The sequence below is a fragment of the Lytechinus pictus genome, chromosome 5, assembly GCF_037042905.1.
Source record: "Lytechinus pictus isolate F3 Inbred chromosome 5, Lp3.0, whole genome shotgun sequence".
In the NCBI taxonomy this organism is placed as follows: domain Eukaryota; kingdom Metazoa; phylum Echinodermata; class Echinoidea; order Temnopleuroida; family Toxopneustidae; genus Lytechinus; species Lytechinus pictus.
Window position 1 is genome coordinate 40,148,452 of NC_087249.1, and position 16,063 is coordinate 40,164,514.

Sequence of the window (16,063 nt, forward strand, 5' to 3'; positions counted from 1 at the left end):
CTCACTGTGATCACACTGTGTTCACAGTGTTAAAATATCTTCACACTGTTGAATTTGAGCCATTTTAATAAAGTGTTAATAATATTTTCACATAGTCCACTCTGTACGCTCACTGTGATCACACTGTGTTCACAGTGTTAAAATATCTTCACACTGTTGAATTGGAGCCATTTTAATAAAGTGTGAATAATATTTTCACATAGTCCACTCTGTACGCTCACTGTGATCACACTGTGTTCACAGTGTTAAAATATCTTCACACTGTTGAATTTGAGCCATTTTAATAAAGTGTGAATAATATTTTCACATAGTCCACTCTGTACGCTCACTGTGATCACACTGTTAAAATAATATCTTCACACTGTTGAATTGGAGCCATTTTAATAATAAAGTGTTAATAATATTTTCACATAGTCCACTCTGTACGCTCACTGTGATCACACTGTGTTCACAGTGTTAAAATATCTTCACACTGTTGAATTGGAGCCATTTTAATAAAGTGTTAATAATATTTTCACATAGTCCACTCTGTACGCTCACTGTGATCACACTGTGTTCACAGTGTTAAAATATCTTCACACTGTTGAATTGGAGCCATTTTAATAAAGTGTTAATAATATTTTCACATAGTCCACTCTGTACGCTCACTGTGATCACACTGTGTTCACAGTGTTAAAATATCTTCACACTGTTGAATTTGAGCCATTTTAATATAGTGTGAATAATGTTTTCACATAGTCCACTCTGTACGCTCATTGTGATCACACTGTTAAAATATCTTCACACTGTTGAATTTGAGCCATTTTAATATAGTGTGAATAATGTTTTCACATAGTCCACTCTGTACGCTCACTGTGATCACACTGTGTTCACAGTGTTAAAATATCTTCACACTGTTGAATTTGAGCCATTTTAATAAAGTGTTAATAATATTTTCACATAGTCCACTCTGTACGCTCACTGTGATCACACTGTGTTCACAGTGTTAAAATATCTTCACACTGTTGAATTGGAGCCATTTTAATAAAGTGTGAATAATATTTTCACATAGTCCACTCTGTACGCTCACTGTGATCACACTGTGTTCACAGTGTTAAAATATCTTCACACTGTTGAATTGGAGCCATTTTAATATAGTGTGAATAATGTTTTCACATAGTCCACTCTGTACGCTCACTGTGATCACACTGTGTTCACAGTGTTAAAATATCTTCACACTGTTGAATTTGAGCCATTTTAATAAAGTGTTAATAATATTTTCACATAGTCCACTCTGTACGCTCACTGTGATCACACTGTGTTCACAGTGTTAAAATATCTTCACACTGTTGAATTGGAGCCATTTTAATAAAGTGTGAATAATATTTTCACATAGTCCACTCTGTACGCTCACTGTGATCACACTGTGTTCACAGTGTTAAAATATCTTCACACTGTTGAATTTGAGCCATTTTAATATAGTGTGAATAATGTTTTCACATAGTCCACTCTGTACGCACACTGTGATCACACTGTTAAAATATCTTCACACTGTTGAATTGGAGCCATTTTAGCAGTGTGAATAATATTTTCACATAGTCCACTATGTGAACACACTGTGATCACACGTACTGTGTTACACGGTGTTCTGTCCAGCCGTAAGGGCGGGGCAGTGGCCCCTTCTCCTTTTACTGCCAGTCTGCCATCCATGGAATGTGCAAATTTGAAGGATATGACAACATTTTTCATACAACGATTGTAATAATATTCGTTACTGATGTGAATCAAGATTGCCTTCATGTGTTTTTTTATTGCACACGCAATATGAACGAATGTTGGAAATGTTTCTCTTGTCTTACGAATTTCAACTAAACAGTCTAAACTTCATCAAATACCAATAAATACAAACGACAACAAGCCGAAGAAGAAACGGGAGGATAATAATAATGATAATAATTATAATACTATAATAATAATAATAATAACAATAATAACAATAATAATAATAATAGCTAGTTTTTATATAGCGCTTTTCCCAGAACGGCTCAAAGTGCTTCACAGCATATTATTACCCCAGTCATTGGATTCATTTCAATCCCGCACGAAAAGTGCACAATTTCCACTCCCCGGGGAACATTCCTTGCACTCATCGCAGCCTCATAATGGCAATAAACAATAACTTTCGCATCCTTAAAGTTTGATGAGAGTTCTAGAGTGAGAATTTGTATGTAGTTCGTCTTCGCCATTTTCTGTCTCATTAGGAAATTTCCGTCACTCAGTATAATATGATTTATTGTCTGACTCCAATTATAAAGAGATAGACGAGTGTGCCTTGATGAACAATGGGGGATGCCAGCATGAATGCAGAAACTCACCCGGAAGTTATTCCTGTACTTGTATGGAAGGTTACGCAGTGGACCCTTATGATCGATACAGATGCACAGGTAAAACTATATCCCCATTCCTTTTACTCTTAGGACTTTTTAAAAATCTATTTTTTAGCTGCGAAACGATTATCTTATCCTTTATGATCAAATGGCGGATCGAAGCGGAAGGGGGGGGGGAGGGATTAGCCATTAAACATGTAAAGTACGTAGATTTGAGAAAATTTGCATCTGCGCCCCTTTTATTTATAATCCAGGACCCCGCTGCATGAAGGTTGCTATTATGTTAACTTCGCCATCCAATGGTAACTTTAATGGAATCCTTGATTTTGATTGGCTGTTGATTATATCGTTGCCAAGGTAGTTACCATTGGATGGAAAAGTTACCATTAGTAGTAGCTTTTAATTATGCAAATGGGCCCTGTATCCGCCACCTTGATGGATATATGTATGAACAATTTTCAGGACATTTTATTATGAAGACTTACTTGGACTTATCACATGCTAGTCCTAATCTCCATTATTTTACCTTTTAGAAGGGTGGGGAATGTTAGCATAAAATTATACACAGAAAAAACTGTGGTGTTAACCGGTTTACATAGAGGACCACTCCAGTTATTTTACACCGGTGTTAAATTGACAGTGTTAGTTTAACACCTATAGGTGTTATTACAACACCTTTGGTTCTTACAGTTACACTCTTTGGTGTTATGTTCAATCTCTAGGATGTTATTTTAAAACCTCAGGGTGTGGTCCTCTATTAACACCAACTGGCGTCAGTTTTGAAACCACAATTTTTACAGTGTATATATTGGCAAAATACTGTGGATTCCGGCTCATTTCCCGCTCAAAGCAATGATTTACTTTTAGAAATTGCAAGAATATAATCATAAAGCCAATATCTTCCGTCCGGAGACTAATCCACTGGGCCACAACACTCCACTCAAAGCAATAATATGACTATACACTTACAAGAGAGAATCAGGTCATTGCACACCTTCCGAATCGTCTACGACCCCGTTTGGGGTGAACAGTATTCTAAATATTCTCTAGTAAATAAAAAAAAATAAAACAATCTGATATGAGGTTCTGGATGATTATCAGAATACTTTCGTCAAAATTCTAAATAATTGCACCTCTTTAGTTCGCAGTAATGACCGAATTGTCTAACAATCGTAGCTAAACGTACGATTGTTAATACCTTATTAAGATTCTGAATTGACTTCGTTTTTATAGTTATGAAGAGGAATGAATTATCCATTAATTCTAATTCATTTTATGATTCAGAACTTGGTCTCTTGTTTTTTTTATCATTAAGTTCTCATAAAGTGTTATAACGCTTCAAAATTTGGTAGGCCAATCGTGAGGTGAGCGCGAACATAATTGTGCGATGTGCAATATAAATATGGAGCTTAAAATCGTAAAAATATCTCGATATCTTCCTTATAAACCAATTACATTTCTAAAAGTACTTTCTCAGTATCAATCCCAGCATGTGCCCTTCTTTATTATAGATTAATTAATTCGTTTGATATAGCTCCATAATAATCCTAAATGCTCCCCCCAACTGATTTGCATTGTACATGGGGGCATGGGGAACTCCTTAAAAATTTCACAGCCAAGAAAAAAAAGAAAAAGTGAAATATGATATTATTCTTTTTCTGAGTATTTTTTCCAAATCCAAAATTATTTAAAATAGTATTAAGGTCTAAGATTTTACTCCTCTCTTCGCTCAGCGGCGGCTTTAAAAAAAATTCCCAATTCGCCAGCTGCCCCCTCGATTTTTTTATGGGGGGGGGGGCTCATTACGCCACTGATGTTTTCTTTAAAACCAAGGATTTATTCAAAGTTGCCTTTATTGTATATCACCTTTATTCAATATAAAACAAAGGGAAAGTTACATGCAATGAACATAAGTCCAAGTTACTCGTTTTTACAATCCTAATGTTCCTTTCTTTCTTCTAGACGTGGATGAATGCTCGTTCGATAGCTCCAGGTGTGAGCACCTGTGTATCAACACAGAAGGAGGATTCTACTGCGAATGTAACTCTGGATACACACTCAATGGCGACGGAAGAACGTGCACAGGTGAACCAAGTTTAGAGACATATCACACACACACACCCTCGAATACACACAGAGTATAACACACACAAAATACAACACATCAAACATATGATTACACAAAAAATATAAAATACAAAAAATATACGTATACAAACACAAATTTGAATACACACATGTTATATTATGACACATAATGATATGGCTATCTCGCACCGCGAAGCAGAACGCTTCCTATACTATTATAGAACAAATCACAATGGAAAGCTGTGAGGTCTTTGTCGAAAATTGATGAACCAGAACAGAAGTTTCGTCCAATGTTTCGGTGCTGACGAAATATTAGAAATATGTCGTTTGCCCAAAGTCCAAGACCTAACTGCTGCTTCGATTCACCACTCCTCGGCAACGACATCATTGTCATGAAGGGCCTTTGACAATACATTTTTGTGTTCCCGAAAGCGTTCTGCATCGCGATGTTTGCGAATACTCCCTACCGTTCTTTAGAATCAACCTCCATCAATGTGATGAAAACATAAGCTTGCTTTTCAAGTACATGTAAAGTTGAGTGTCATTTCTGTTAAATGTATCCTTACTACGTACTGTATATTTTCCGTGTTATGATATTTCTGGCATGTGTTTTTGTTTAAAAAAATGTCAAGTAAAACGCTTGACTCTTGAACGAGAAGTTGTGGGTTCGATCCCCTACCAATATTACTTATAAAATGTGTCCTACTCCCTTCTTGACAGGCGCTCATTACGACGGAAAAGGGTAAGAATAATAACTGTTAATAATTTTAATGTAGGACCCGCTGGGAGAACAGTTCATAACACAGTCAAACACTGTTTGCAATTGTATACAAGTACGCTGTAGACTATGTGAACCTTACACTTAGTTGTTTAACAGTTTAAACTATCATGCTTAATTTATTGAGAATTAAATATTGAAAATCAAAATTTGCTGTTTAAGATTTTACCCGGAGATTTTAACACTCAATTAAACTGTTTAATCAACGACTGTAAGATTCATATAGTAGACAGTGTTGTATAAATCTTTTAAATAATGTCTTTACTGAGTTAGCTGAAGTGGGTACTCTGTGGGTAAATATTAATTGTAGTAATCATTCATATACAATGTCTTTTATTATCCGTTTCGATGTTTAATCTTTTGCTTGCAGCTGATGTTTGCCCGCCGTTGATATCTCCAGTTAATGGTCGAGTCAATGTATCGTGTAGTGTCGTTGGTGCAAATAGTATACTTGGTATGTACAGCAAAAGATTTTTCACAGGTTCATATTTAAAGGTCAAGTCCACCTCAGAAAAATGTTGATTTGAATTGATGGAGAAAAATCTGACAAGCATAATGCTGAAAATTTCATTAAAATCGGATGTAAAATAAGAAAGTTATGACATTTTAAAGTTTCGCTTATTTTTCACAAAATAGTTACATGCGCAATTTAGTCACATGCAAATGAGAGAATCGATGATGTCACTCACTCACAATTTCTTTTGTTTTTTATTGTTTGAATTATACAATATTTCAATTTTTACAGATTTGACGATAAGGACCAACTTGACTGAACCATAAAAATGTTAAACAATGGTAATTCCACGTGTTCAGGGAGAAATAAAACTTTGTTCCACAGGACAATGCGGAAAAAATTAGAATATTTCATATTTCATGTAATGAAATACAAAAGAAATAGTGAGTGATGTCATCAGTCTCCTCATTTGCATACCGACAAGGATGTGAATATAACTGTTTTGTGAAATTAAGCGAAACTTAAAAATATCATAACTTATTTTACATCCGATTTTGATGAAATTTTCAGCGTTATGCTAGTTGGATTTTTCTCTTTTTATTCAAATCCATTTTTTGTTGGGGTGGACTTGTCCTTTAAAGGAAAATAAAATAATTTTATTGGAAAATATCAATTTTGATGAAAAGAAAGGATAGCCAGAAAATAGTTTGATTGAAAACAATTTGAATTAAAATTCGGTTACGACTTGGAATAAGTATGCCCCATTGGAGTATAACATTCAAGTCCAATGCTCTCAATAGTCTGGAGGAACTGTTGCCCCCCACCCCCTTCCACTACCCTTTCCTCTTATCAGCAAAAACCCTTAATAGGGTGTCGATCCACCTCAATGGATTGGGCTCGGTTATCAGTGGCGGATCCAAGCAGACGCACAGGACACACACCATCAAATAAAATTGTAATTTGCGCCCCCTTTATTTTCAAATGAGCTATCTCCGCACCCCGGCCTTAATTTCAAATTCCTTGGTGCGCCACTGGTTACATAGGAATACAAATTTGCAACAGTTTCTCTATATTTTTGTCCAGTGTTCTACTTCGCAGTGTCACGGATTATGGATAAAATCATATTAATTTTATATCCTCTCTCGAAATAAAGTTGGATCGACGTGTGCTTACGAGTGTGATGCTGGATTTGGATTGAAAGGGGAGACGGAGCTGTCGTGTCTCTCGGGTGGACAGTGGTCAGGCGTTTCACCCATGTGTGTCCGTAAGATTGATTTTAATTTCTAAACTGGATTACAATCAAATGATAATAATAATTACTAGTATTATAAATATTATAATGGTAATAATATTAAAAAGAAGAAGATGATGAAGAAGACCAAGAAGAAGAAGAAGAAAAAGAAGAATTAACAGAAGACGTAGAAAAAAGAACAAGAAAAAGAAGCAGGAAAAGAGGAAGAAGAAAAAGGAGAATAATAATAATATGATGATGATGATGAAGAACTATAAAGAGAAGAATAAGATGGTAAAGAAGGAGAAGAAGAAGAAGAAACAGAGGACGTAGAAAAAAAAAGAATAAGAAGGAGAGGAAGAAGAAGAAAAAGACGGAGAATAATAATAATAATATGATGATGATGATTAGGAAGTATAAAAAGAAGAATAAGATGATGAAGAAGGAGAAGAAGATCGAGAAGAAGAAAAAGAAGGTAAAGAGAAGAAGAAAAAAAAAGAAGTCAGTTCAATTAGATTTTTAAGGCGCTAGAAACAACAAGTAAAATAACACGTACAAAGAATGAAAATAATTATATTAAAATAGAAAAATGAATTATTGAAGGAGAGGTATGTTTTAAGGGAATATTTGAAGCCAAGAATACTGGAAGCATTTGTTATTAGAAGAGGGATGATCATTTTTTGACCTCATCTCTATGGCCAATCAAAATCAAGGATCATAGTACATGTAGTTAAAATGATGGCAAAGTTACAATAGTTGTACGTCTTTGTGAAACAGACCTTTGGTTGTATGGAGCATTTTTACTATGAAAAATTAAATTTTCATTTTAAAGGAATACAGTGCTCAACGCTCCCAGTGCCTGAGAATGGTCAAGTTACCCCGGAGGGTTGCCGTCTGGGCCCCAGTTCGTCGGGATCTGTTTGCCGCTTTTCGTGTAGTAGCGGATTCAACTTGCTAGGACGGGGTAATCTGAGGTGCAATAAAAAAGGGGTGTGGTCGAACAGGGCCCCCCTCTGCTCAAGAGGTAAGTAGAAAGTAGAATGAATTCATTTATCTCTTTCTTAAACTATGTTTTCTTTTGTTCAGTAAACAAAAAGTTTGAATTTTTATATCTGGTTCTAACAGGTTTCAACCGATTGATATTCAGCAACTTAAAAGTTTATTTTTTGTTTAATGGAAAGATAAATTGGTTTCAACTGGTAACAACTGATTCAATTGGTAACCTAAATAACAAAAAATACATTTCTGTTGTCAATGTGCCTCTCATTGATAGATTGAGAATGAACTGGAGGGACGATAAATGAAAAAAAAAAAGGAAGAATATAAATGACGACAACAACGTTAGTAAAGTTTTTTCCTCTCAACTTTTATCCACTTACAATATCTTCAAGTTGTAACCCTAGAAAGGGGTAATCAACTTGATAACTTTTTTATTGTTCACACGGTGTCCAGTATATCAATCACAATGTCTAATTTTGCTGTATGTAAGTGTACGGCGCATAGAGAAGTTTTAATTGCTTACGTGCTGCTATACATGTGCTATTGGGACCGGACATGGTGGCTCAGTGGTAGAGCGTCCGCCTCATGAACGTAGGTCATGGGTTCGACCCCGGCAGAGTCATACCAAAGACTTATAAAAATGGGACCTTCTGCCTTTTTGTCAGGCACTCGACGCATGAAAATGGAGAGGGGTAATAATAACAATAACATGTTATGCAGGGCCCGCCGGAAGAATAGCTTCCAGCTAAGAGTTACTGTGGGTAAATAAAAGATATCAAATAACAATAATAAATATTATAAAATAATAAATATTTTTACAATGAAAGTATCACTTTATTATTATTATCATTATTATTATAAGTATAAATAAATCTATATTTTCTCATCTCCAAAAAGATGCTCTAATACGATGCCCCGATGACGTCACGGCTCGCTTACCCCGCGGTGACTCTGAGATGACCATTGACCTTCCAGAACCTGACCATCTTTTGGACATGATCAATGCCACCCATTCAGTGACTGGTCAGCTGTTTGGGGTTGGTCAAACCACGGTCACTTTTACAGCCTACTCGATTGACCATCTAACTCGGGCATCTTGCACAATGATGGTGACTGTCATAGGTAAAGTGTTTTCTAACATATCTGTACCGTGAATGATTGTTTCATTTTTTCCCAATTTATTCTATATTTTTAAACAAGACGTGCATACATTGATACAAATATTGCTGAAAGCATTTTCATTCATCTCTTGAATGATATAAGAGGCGTCCATAGGCGGATCCAGGTAGGGGCACATCCGGCAAGTGCCCCCCACCTCTTTGTGAGGATCAAAAATGTTTTTAGGGGAAATATTATATCAAGAATATATCATACATAGGCAAGTGAAAACCTTTTTTTTTGCTTGTCAAATTTTTCCTAGAAAAATGACAAAGTTTTAGTACTGAAGACCTTTTTTTTGTTGCTTTACAAAATGCCCCCACCCTCCCCCTTTGGAAAATCCTGGATCCGCCCCTGATGCCTTAGCCAAGATGTCGTAACCAAGCCCTTAGACCACTTTGCCATAGTACCTCTTCAGGATCGAGCGTCACTGCATGTTTTCAAGCTGGCAAGTAATAAAAAGGAATATAAGTATGGGGGGGGGTACTGTCATTTACAAGGAGGACATCTTGCTCCGATCTCAAAGAGGAACCTAAACAAGTATTTTATGTTCCCCCACCCTAAATAATGCCTGAAATATTCTATTTTTATGATTTTTTTAAATATGAAATCTGCCTTACCAATCAAGAGAAAATATAACAAGTGGAATGCCTCTGGCCGTCTCACCTGCATCACGCGATTCAATATAGCAGCAGTGCTGATTTTGAAAACTACTATAACTCGCACAAGATGTTCAGTGATACTTGGTTACTCTTATTTCCACGTTTTATGAACTAGACCAATACACTTATAGAGATATGATGGCAATTCAACAAATACCCCCAACGTGGCCAAAGTTCTTTGACCTTACATGACCTTTGACCTTGATCATGTGACCTGAAACTCGCACAGGATGTTCAGTGATACTTGATTACTATTATGTCCAAGTTTTATGAACTAGACCAACACACTTTCAAATTTATGGCTGTAATTCAACAAATACCCCAATTTGGCCAAAGTTCATTGACCCTAAATGACCTTTGACCTTGATCATGTGACCTGAAACTTGCACAGGATGTTTAGTATTACTTGATTACTATTATGTCCAAGTTTCATGAATCAGATCCATAAACTTTCAAAGTTATGATGGTAATTCAACAGATACCCCCAATTCGGCCAAAGTTCATTGACCCTAAATGACCTTTGACCTTTGTCATGTGATGTGAAACTCATGCAGGATGTTCAGTGATACTTGATTAACCTTATGTATAAGTTTCATGAACTAGGTCCATATATTTTCTAAGTTATGATGACATTTCAAAAACTTAACCTTAGGTTAAGATTTTGATGTTGATTCCCCCAACATGGTCTAAGTTCATTGACCCTAAATGACCTTTGACCTTGGTCATGTGACATGAAACTCAGGCAGGATGTTCAGTAATACTTGATTAACCTTATGGCCAAGTTTCATGAACTAGGTCCATATACTTTCTAAGTTATGCTGTCATTTCAAAAACTTAACCTCAGGTTAAGATTTGGTGTTGACGTCGCCGTCGCCGCCGCCGTCGCCGTCGGAAAAGCGGCGCCTATAGTCTCACTCTGCTATGCAGGTGAGACAAAAATGGAAACCAACTGATTTATTCTCCCATTTGCATATATAGAATTAAAATTCATAAATTTGTCTTTTCTTTCCAAACCTTTTCAGACAAAGAAAAACCAAGAGTAGTGGATTGTCCCCGGTCACATACGATAAAGACAGAAGAACAATACATGACGTCACTAGAAGTGCCTGAACCTATTTTCAGTGACAACGTTGGTGTCGTGAACATTACAAGGATTATCGTAAGTTATGAGGGGTTTCACAAAAGGTAGATTTAGGCGGGGGTGGTGCCCCAGGATGTGACTGCAAATACTTCATTAGGATTCATAGAATATGGTTATGAGTGTCATTTTGATGGTGTTGGTTCATATCCTATTTCTGCCACCACACCATGAAATGAACAGACACCAGACACATTGATTTAAACACCCTTTCTTTTGATGGTGTTGGTTTTATCCCACCGCTGCCACCACACCATGAAATGAACAGACTCCAGACACAATGTTTGAACACCCTTTATTTAGATGGTGTTGGTTCATATCCCACTGCTGCCACACCATTAGATGAACAGAAAACAGACAATGATTTAAACACCCTTTATTATGATGGTGTTGATTCATAGCCCACTGCTGCCACCACACCATTAAATGAACAGACACCATACACAATGATTTAAACACCCTTCATTTTGATGGTGTTGAATTGTATCCCACCGCTGCCACCACAACATTAAATTAACATATCCCTCCCTTTTGTGCACCTTCAATAAGCTGTGTTGGTTTTTTTTTAGCAGGAAATCCATTCGGCCGTTGCTATGACTTTCCACTTTTTTCCAACATATGGGGTTTTTTGTAGAAAACTAGAATTTATAATTTCCATGCATCTTGTTCAATTTCCAGGCTCTGTATCCTCAAAGGTTATTCAACCAAACCACACATTTCAATATCTGTATGAAAGTATCTTTCATTTCATTATTGGTAATATTCTGTTCTTCTTTAAAAACAATATTTTTTTTTTAATTGTATGCTAAGGAGCCTTCAGGTCGTATTACATGGGGGACTTACGAGGTACAATATTTTGCATCGGATAGCAGTGGGAACACGGCTTCCTGCACCACGTCTGCGACTGTCCAAGGTAGGTGGTGTCTTTGCTGTACATTTAGTTGTCCTGGTGGGTGTTTCATAAAGCTGTTTGTAAGTTACGAGTGACTTTATGAATGACTGGTGTTCCTTTATTGAGGTATACTAGTATTATGCACACCAAATTTTCACTGATGTTGATTTAGCTCCTCAGAAAGGATCACTGGTCATTTGTAAAGTCACTCATAATTTACAAACAGTTTAAGAAACACCCACTTGAGTGTGACTTGTGGGGCATTGAACGAAAGTTGCGTTTGATTCCAAATCAATCATAAGTCCACAAATCAAGCACAAGTCATTTGATAAAATGAAAATTTGTAGTTGATTTGCATTCAATTGCAACTCAACTTTCTAAAAACATGCCAGTATTTGTGATTTGGGGGCTTCGGCTTCAATTGCAACGGGACATAACTTTCTTGCAACTTCGCGTTAAAGTCATGTTTAAGTTGTAACGTGGATGTATTATGTAACATTCATTGATGCATACTTGGTAGTGCCTGTCCCTAAGCACTTGGTAATTGGAACTAACATAATAGAGTCCCCCCAGAAGCAGATATGTTGAAGGGCAAACAATGAACATTTGTCCATAAAAACGTGACGGATTATAATTTTGATGGTCTGATGCACAGTTAATTTCCCAATGTTGTGTCCTTCACTGCTGCATCATCCAAGAACGCTCCATTACAAAATGCTCATCAAGGTTTTCCCACTAATTGAGGGAATAAAATGTTACATTGTTTGACGTTTGACCTGCAGCTCTTTCTGAAGATTGCGGGATCCTTAACGGTCCTCTAAACGGCAACCACTTCTGCACAGCCTGGCTCAACGGCCAGATATGCCAACCGACCTGCTTATCGGGGTTTTCTTTCTTTGATGGTCCTCTGACTTCGCCCACATACATATGCGGACGGGATGGACGTTGGGACCCAGCGAAAAAAGCGCCAGACTGCACAGCATATTCGCTTGTTAGAAACTCGTCAGTGCCGTGTGCACCCGGGAAAGAGATGAAGGATTACCCAGCACTGGGAGGAGTGGCATGCAGTAAGGTTTAATCCCAGAGTTATTTCCAATTGCATGTCAATAGATAATTTCTCAATGAATCTAATATAAAAAATCAATATCTAAATTTCAGTACACTACTTTTCTTCTTTCTCTCTGTAATACTGACCCTACTGGTGAATATAAAGCATATATTATTTAATACACAGTGTGTTTTGGTCCTATGGAACAACTCAAAATATTTCCCCCCCCCCCCCAAAAAAAAAAAAAAAACAGAGACCTCCTAACATTAAAATAATTTCTTTTTTATAGCTATCTTAGGTAGATGTTAAACTAGCAACTACAAGTTACATGACACACCTATGTCCCTCCTACACAGTCTATGTCCATCTTGTTTCCTGTATATCTTAGACCAAGTGTCAATAAAATGTGGGTGAGGTGAGGGAATTAATATTCATGTACAATACAGAAAGATGAGAGATTCCAAGGAAAAATCGAAAGCTACTCTGGTCTTTGTCCATCTTGTCATCAACTTTCCTTGGGAAATGAGAGATTCCTAGGAAAATACACAGTGACTGTCTTTGTTCATCTTGTCATCTGTTTTCCTTGGAATCTCTCATCTTTCTGTCCTGCATGGAGATAATGATTCCCCTTATCTCAACCCATATTAAATTGCCACTTGCTCTACATCCACATGGTCCGATCCTAGTTTCTCTACAACCAGTTCATCTAGTAACCAATTGGTCTTATTGCTATTTATGTTCATTTATATTTTTTCTCATTACAGTTAGCCCGGCTCACACTATGCGATTTGTTGCGATCCAATTTTCAAAGAAATCGTAACATTTGACATGAACATTCCAACCAATAAATTCTTAGCGATAGAGGTCAGTAGGACTACTGAAATCAAAATTCAATGTAGTTCTAGGCTCAATGTAGGAATAAAAGCAAATTCAATTCTAAATCGTAATGACGTCATCATCGGCTGCGACAAGAAGCCAATTTGGACTTTACTCTGAGAACAGGGCTTGCATCAAAGCAAAATTATGATTTCATTATTCCTAACATTATGCCGAACTTCAAATAAAGTAATTTTTCTTTTTGGAAATTTCATATTTAATGCAAAATGTGATTCTTAAAAAAATAACATCATATCGTATCGCACAGTGTGAGATGGGCTTTATACCCACTTTGTCTCATACATACTTCGTCTAACCCTACTTAGTCTGTAAGGTTAAAGGAACTGCTTTAAATCTAATTTTCAATGACAAACTGCAAAATGATAAGTCGACAAAGCGAATATTAGACCATCTGGGCATCAGACTAAATGACAGTTGGACCAAGTGATGGTTGGACCAAATGGTAATTAGACCAAATTGATAGTCGGACAAGTTGGTTTAGCCTCATGATTGGCTTGTTTCACAGCTTGAACATAGCATGAACCTAAGCTATTTGTAAATTTGACAGTGGATTGCCCTCGAGGGATGTACTCATCTGACCTAGGACCAGCCACCCAGCCCATCTGCAAGCCATGTCCTCAGGGTCTCTATCAGGACAGGCAAGGCCAAATCTCCTGCCTTGCATGCCCCACTGAGACGACGACCACCTCCACAGGAACCATCAACGTTGGGCAATGCACAAGTAAGAATACCGGTGGGTGTTTCATAAAGCTGTTCGTAAGATACGAATGACTTTACGCACGACTGGTAACCCTTTCTCATGCCAAGTGATATCCCTATGTAATTGAGTTAGGACCTAAGATCATGTTCCAGTCGTGCGTAACTTTGCGATCAGCTTAATGAAACACCCAGGTCCCATATTCTGACTCCTTCCGAGTCTTTGGTTGATGAATTCGATTGATGAATGGATTTGATTGATGAAATGAACTTATTAATAAAAGCATTAAATAAAGGAATAAATTTCATTGATAAATGAATATAGGCCTGATTTATCAATGAATTTAATTAATGAATTCCATTGACGAATTTGATTAATGAATGAATTTCATTGATGAATGAAAATAGGCCTAACTGATAAATTAATTCAATTAATACATGAATTAATTGATTAATGAATTTAGTAAAAAAATGATAAGTCATTAGAGGTCTAATTAATATCAAATTGATTTATTGATAAATGAATTTAACTGATAAAGGTATTAAATTGATAAATCAATTGATAAATTAGATAAACTGATGAATGAATTTACTTGATGAATGAATGCAATTGATAAATAAGTTTGATTGAAGAATAATTTCATCAATTTTCTCATCAATGCAGGTCTTACAGCAGAAGGCACTGGAACCGAACCTCAGCCTTGATCGTAAAGTACACTGTACAGGAAATCACCAGTTGCCAACAGGAGTTATTTTCGTTCAGATTAGAGAACAATTCTGAATTTATCCGTAAATTTGGCATTATCATGCATTCATGAAGTTATAACATTTTCTGTTTCTTGTTCATCAAAACATTAATGATTGGTAAAAATTGATAGATGCTAGGCTAAACTATTGGTATGGGTGTATTGTATAATTGGTTTGACCAGACTTTGGGATGTGATTGAATACCATACTCGGTGAACCAAAGCATGAGAATGTAAAGTAGGCCAAAAAGTTACTTAAAAAAAAGGTTTTGAAAAAAATACATTCTTGATTGATTTCCTTCCATAATGATAAAGGTAAGTGTCTGTACATGTGCATATCCAATATCAGGGCCTCTTCTAACAAGCACTTGCAATTGACTCAATGGAGTTCTGCGGCACCTGGAACCTTCGGGTAGTCACCTACAACTCACCCGGATTAAACTGACTCTTATCTCCCAAACATATGGTGAGCACTCATTTGCACATGCCTCTTCCGTCTTATGGAATGCACTTCCTAATTATATGAGAAATATAAATGATTTAGAAAAGTTTAAGACTTCCCTAAAAAAGTATGTTTAACTTGTAATGAATTCAGTGCCCAACACTCTTTACTTACTTTCTAATTTCTTTCCTTAATTTCATCCAAGTGCATAGGGACATGCGTTAATGTGTTATGCGCAATTAAAGAACTGAATATTATTATTATTATTTAAGTTCACAAGTGATTATTGCAACACTTATCTCTCAAGTACACCATTGAGTTCAATCTCCATTTGAATCTGATATGAATTTGAATAAATGCTCTTTTTGCCCTGAACACGAATGAAAATGCGTCTTTGAATGTCTCAGACTCAATACTGATACATAGCAGTAAGGTGTTTGAGAGTCAGACAGGTGCTAGATCATAATA

At 36.4% G+C, this 16,063-nt stretch overlaps 1 protein-coding gene across 1 annotated transcript; it reads left to right on the forward strand.

Annotated features, from left to right (window-relative positions):
- Positions 1–2,295: 2,295 nt before the first annotated feature.
- LOC129261424 (sushi, von Willebrand factor type A, EGF and pentraxin domain-containing protein 1-like) lies at positions 2,296–15,970 on the forward strand. Its single transcript, XM_054899490.2, has 11 exons — positions 2,296–2,423; positions 4,329–4,451; positions 5,603–5,686; positions 6,840–6,950; positions 7,750–7,941; positions 8,814–9,038; positions 10,759–10,895; positions 11,685–11,787; positions 12,549–12,833; positions 14,259–14,432; positions 15,072–15,970. Exons 1-11 carry the CDS (start codon positions 2,315–2,317, stop codon positions 15,110–15,112), a joined length of 1,584 nt encoding a protein of 527 aa, XP_054755465.2. The 5' UTR covers positions 2,296–2,314; the 3' UTR covers positions 15,113–15,970.
- The last annotated feature ends 93 nt before the right edge of the window (positions 15,971–16,063 follow it).

Excerpts from the sequence above, each read along its gene's own strand:
- LOC129261424 (XM_054899490.2), top strand. The coding sequence starts at position 2,315 with ATGAACAATGGGGGATGCCAGCATGAATGCAGAAACTCACCCGGAAGT. Across the intron at positions 2,424-4,328 it reads TGATCGATACAGATGCACAG|ACGTGGATGAATGCTCGTTC; the intron begins GTAAAACTATAT and ends TCTTTCTTCTAG. Across the intron at positions 10,896-11,684 it reads TGAACATTACAAGGATTATC|GAGCCTTCAGGTCGTATTAC; the intron begins GTAAGTTATGAG and ends TTGTATGCTAAG.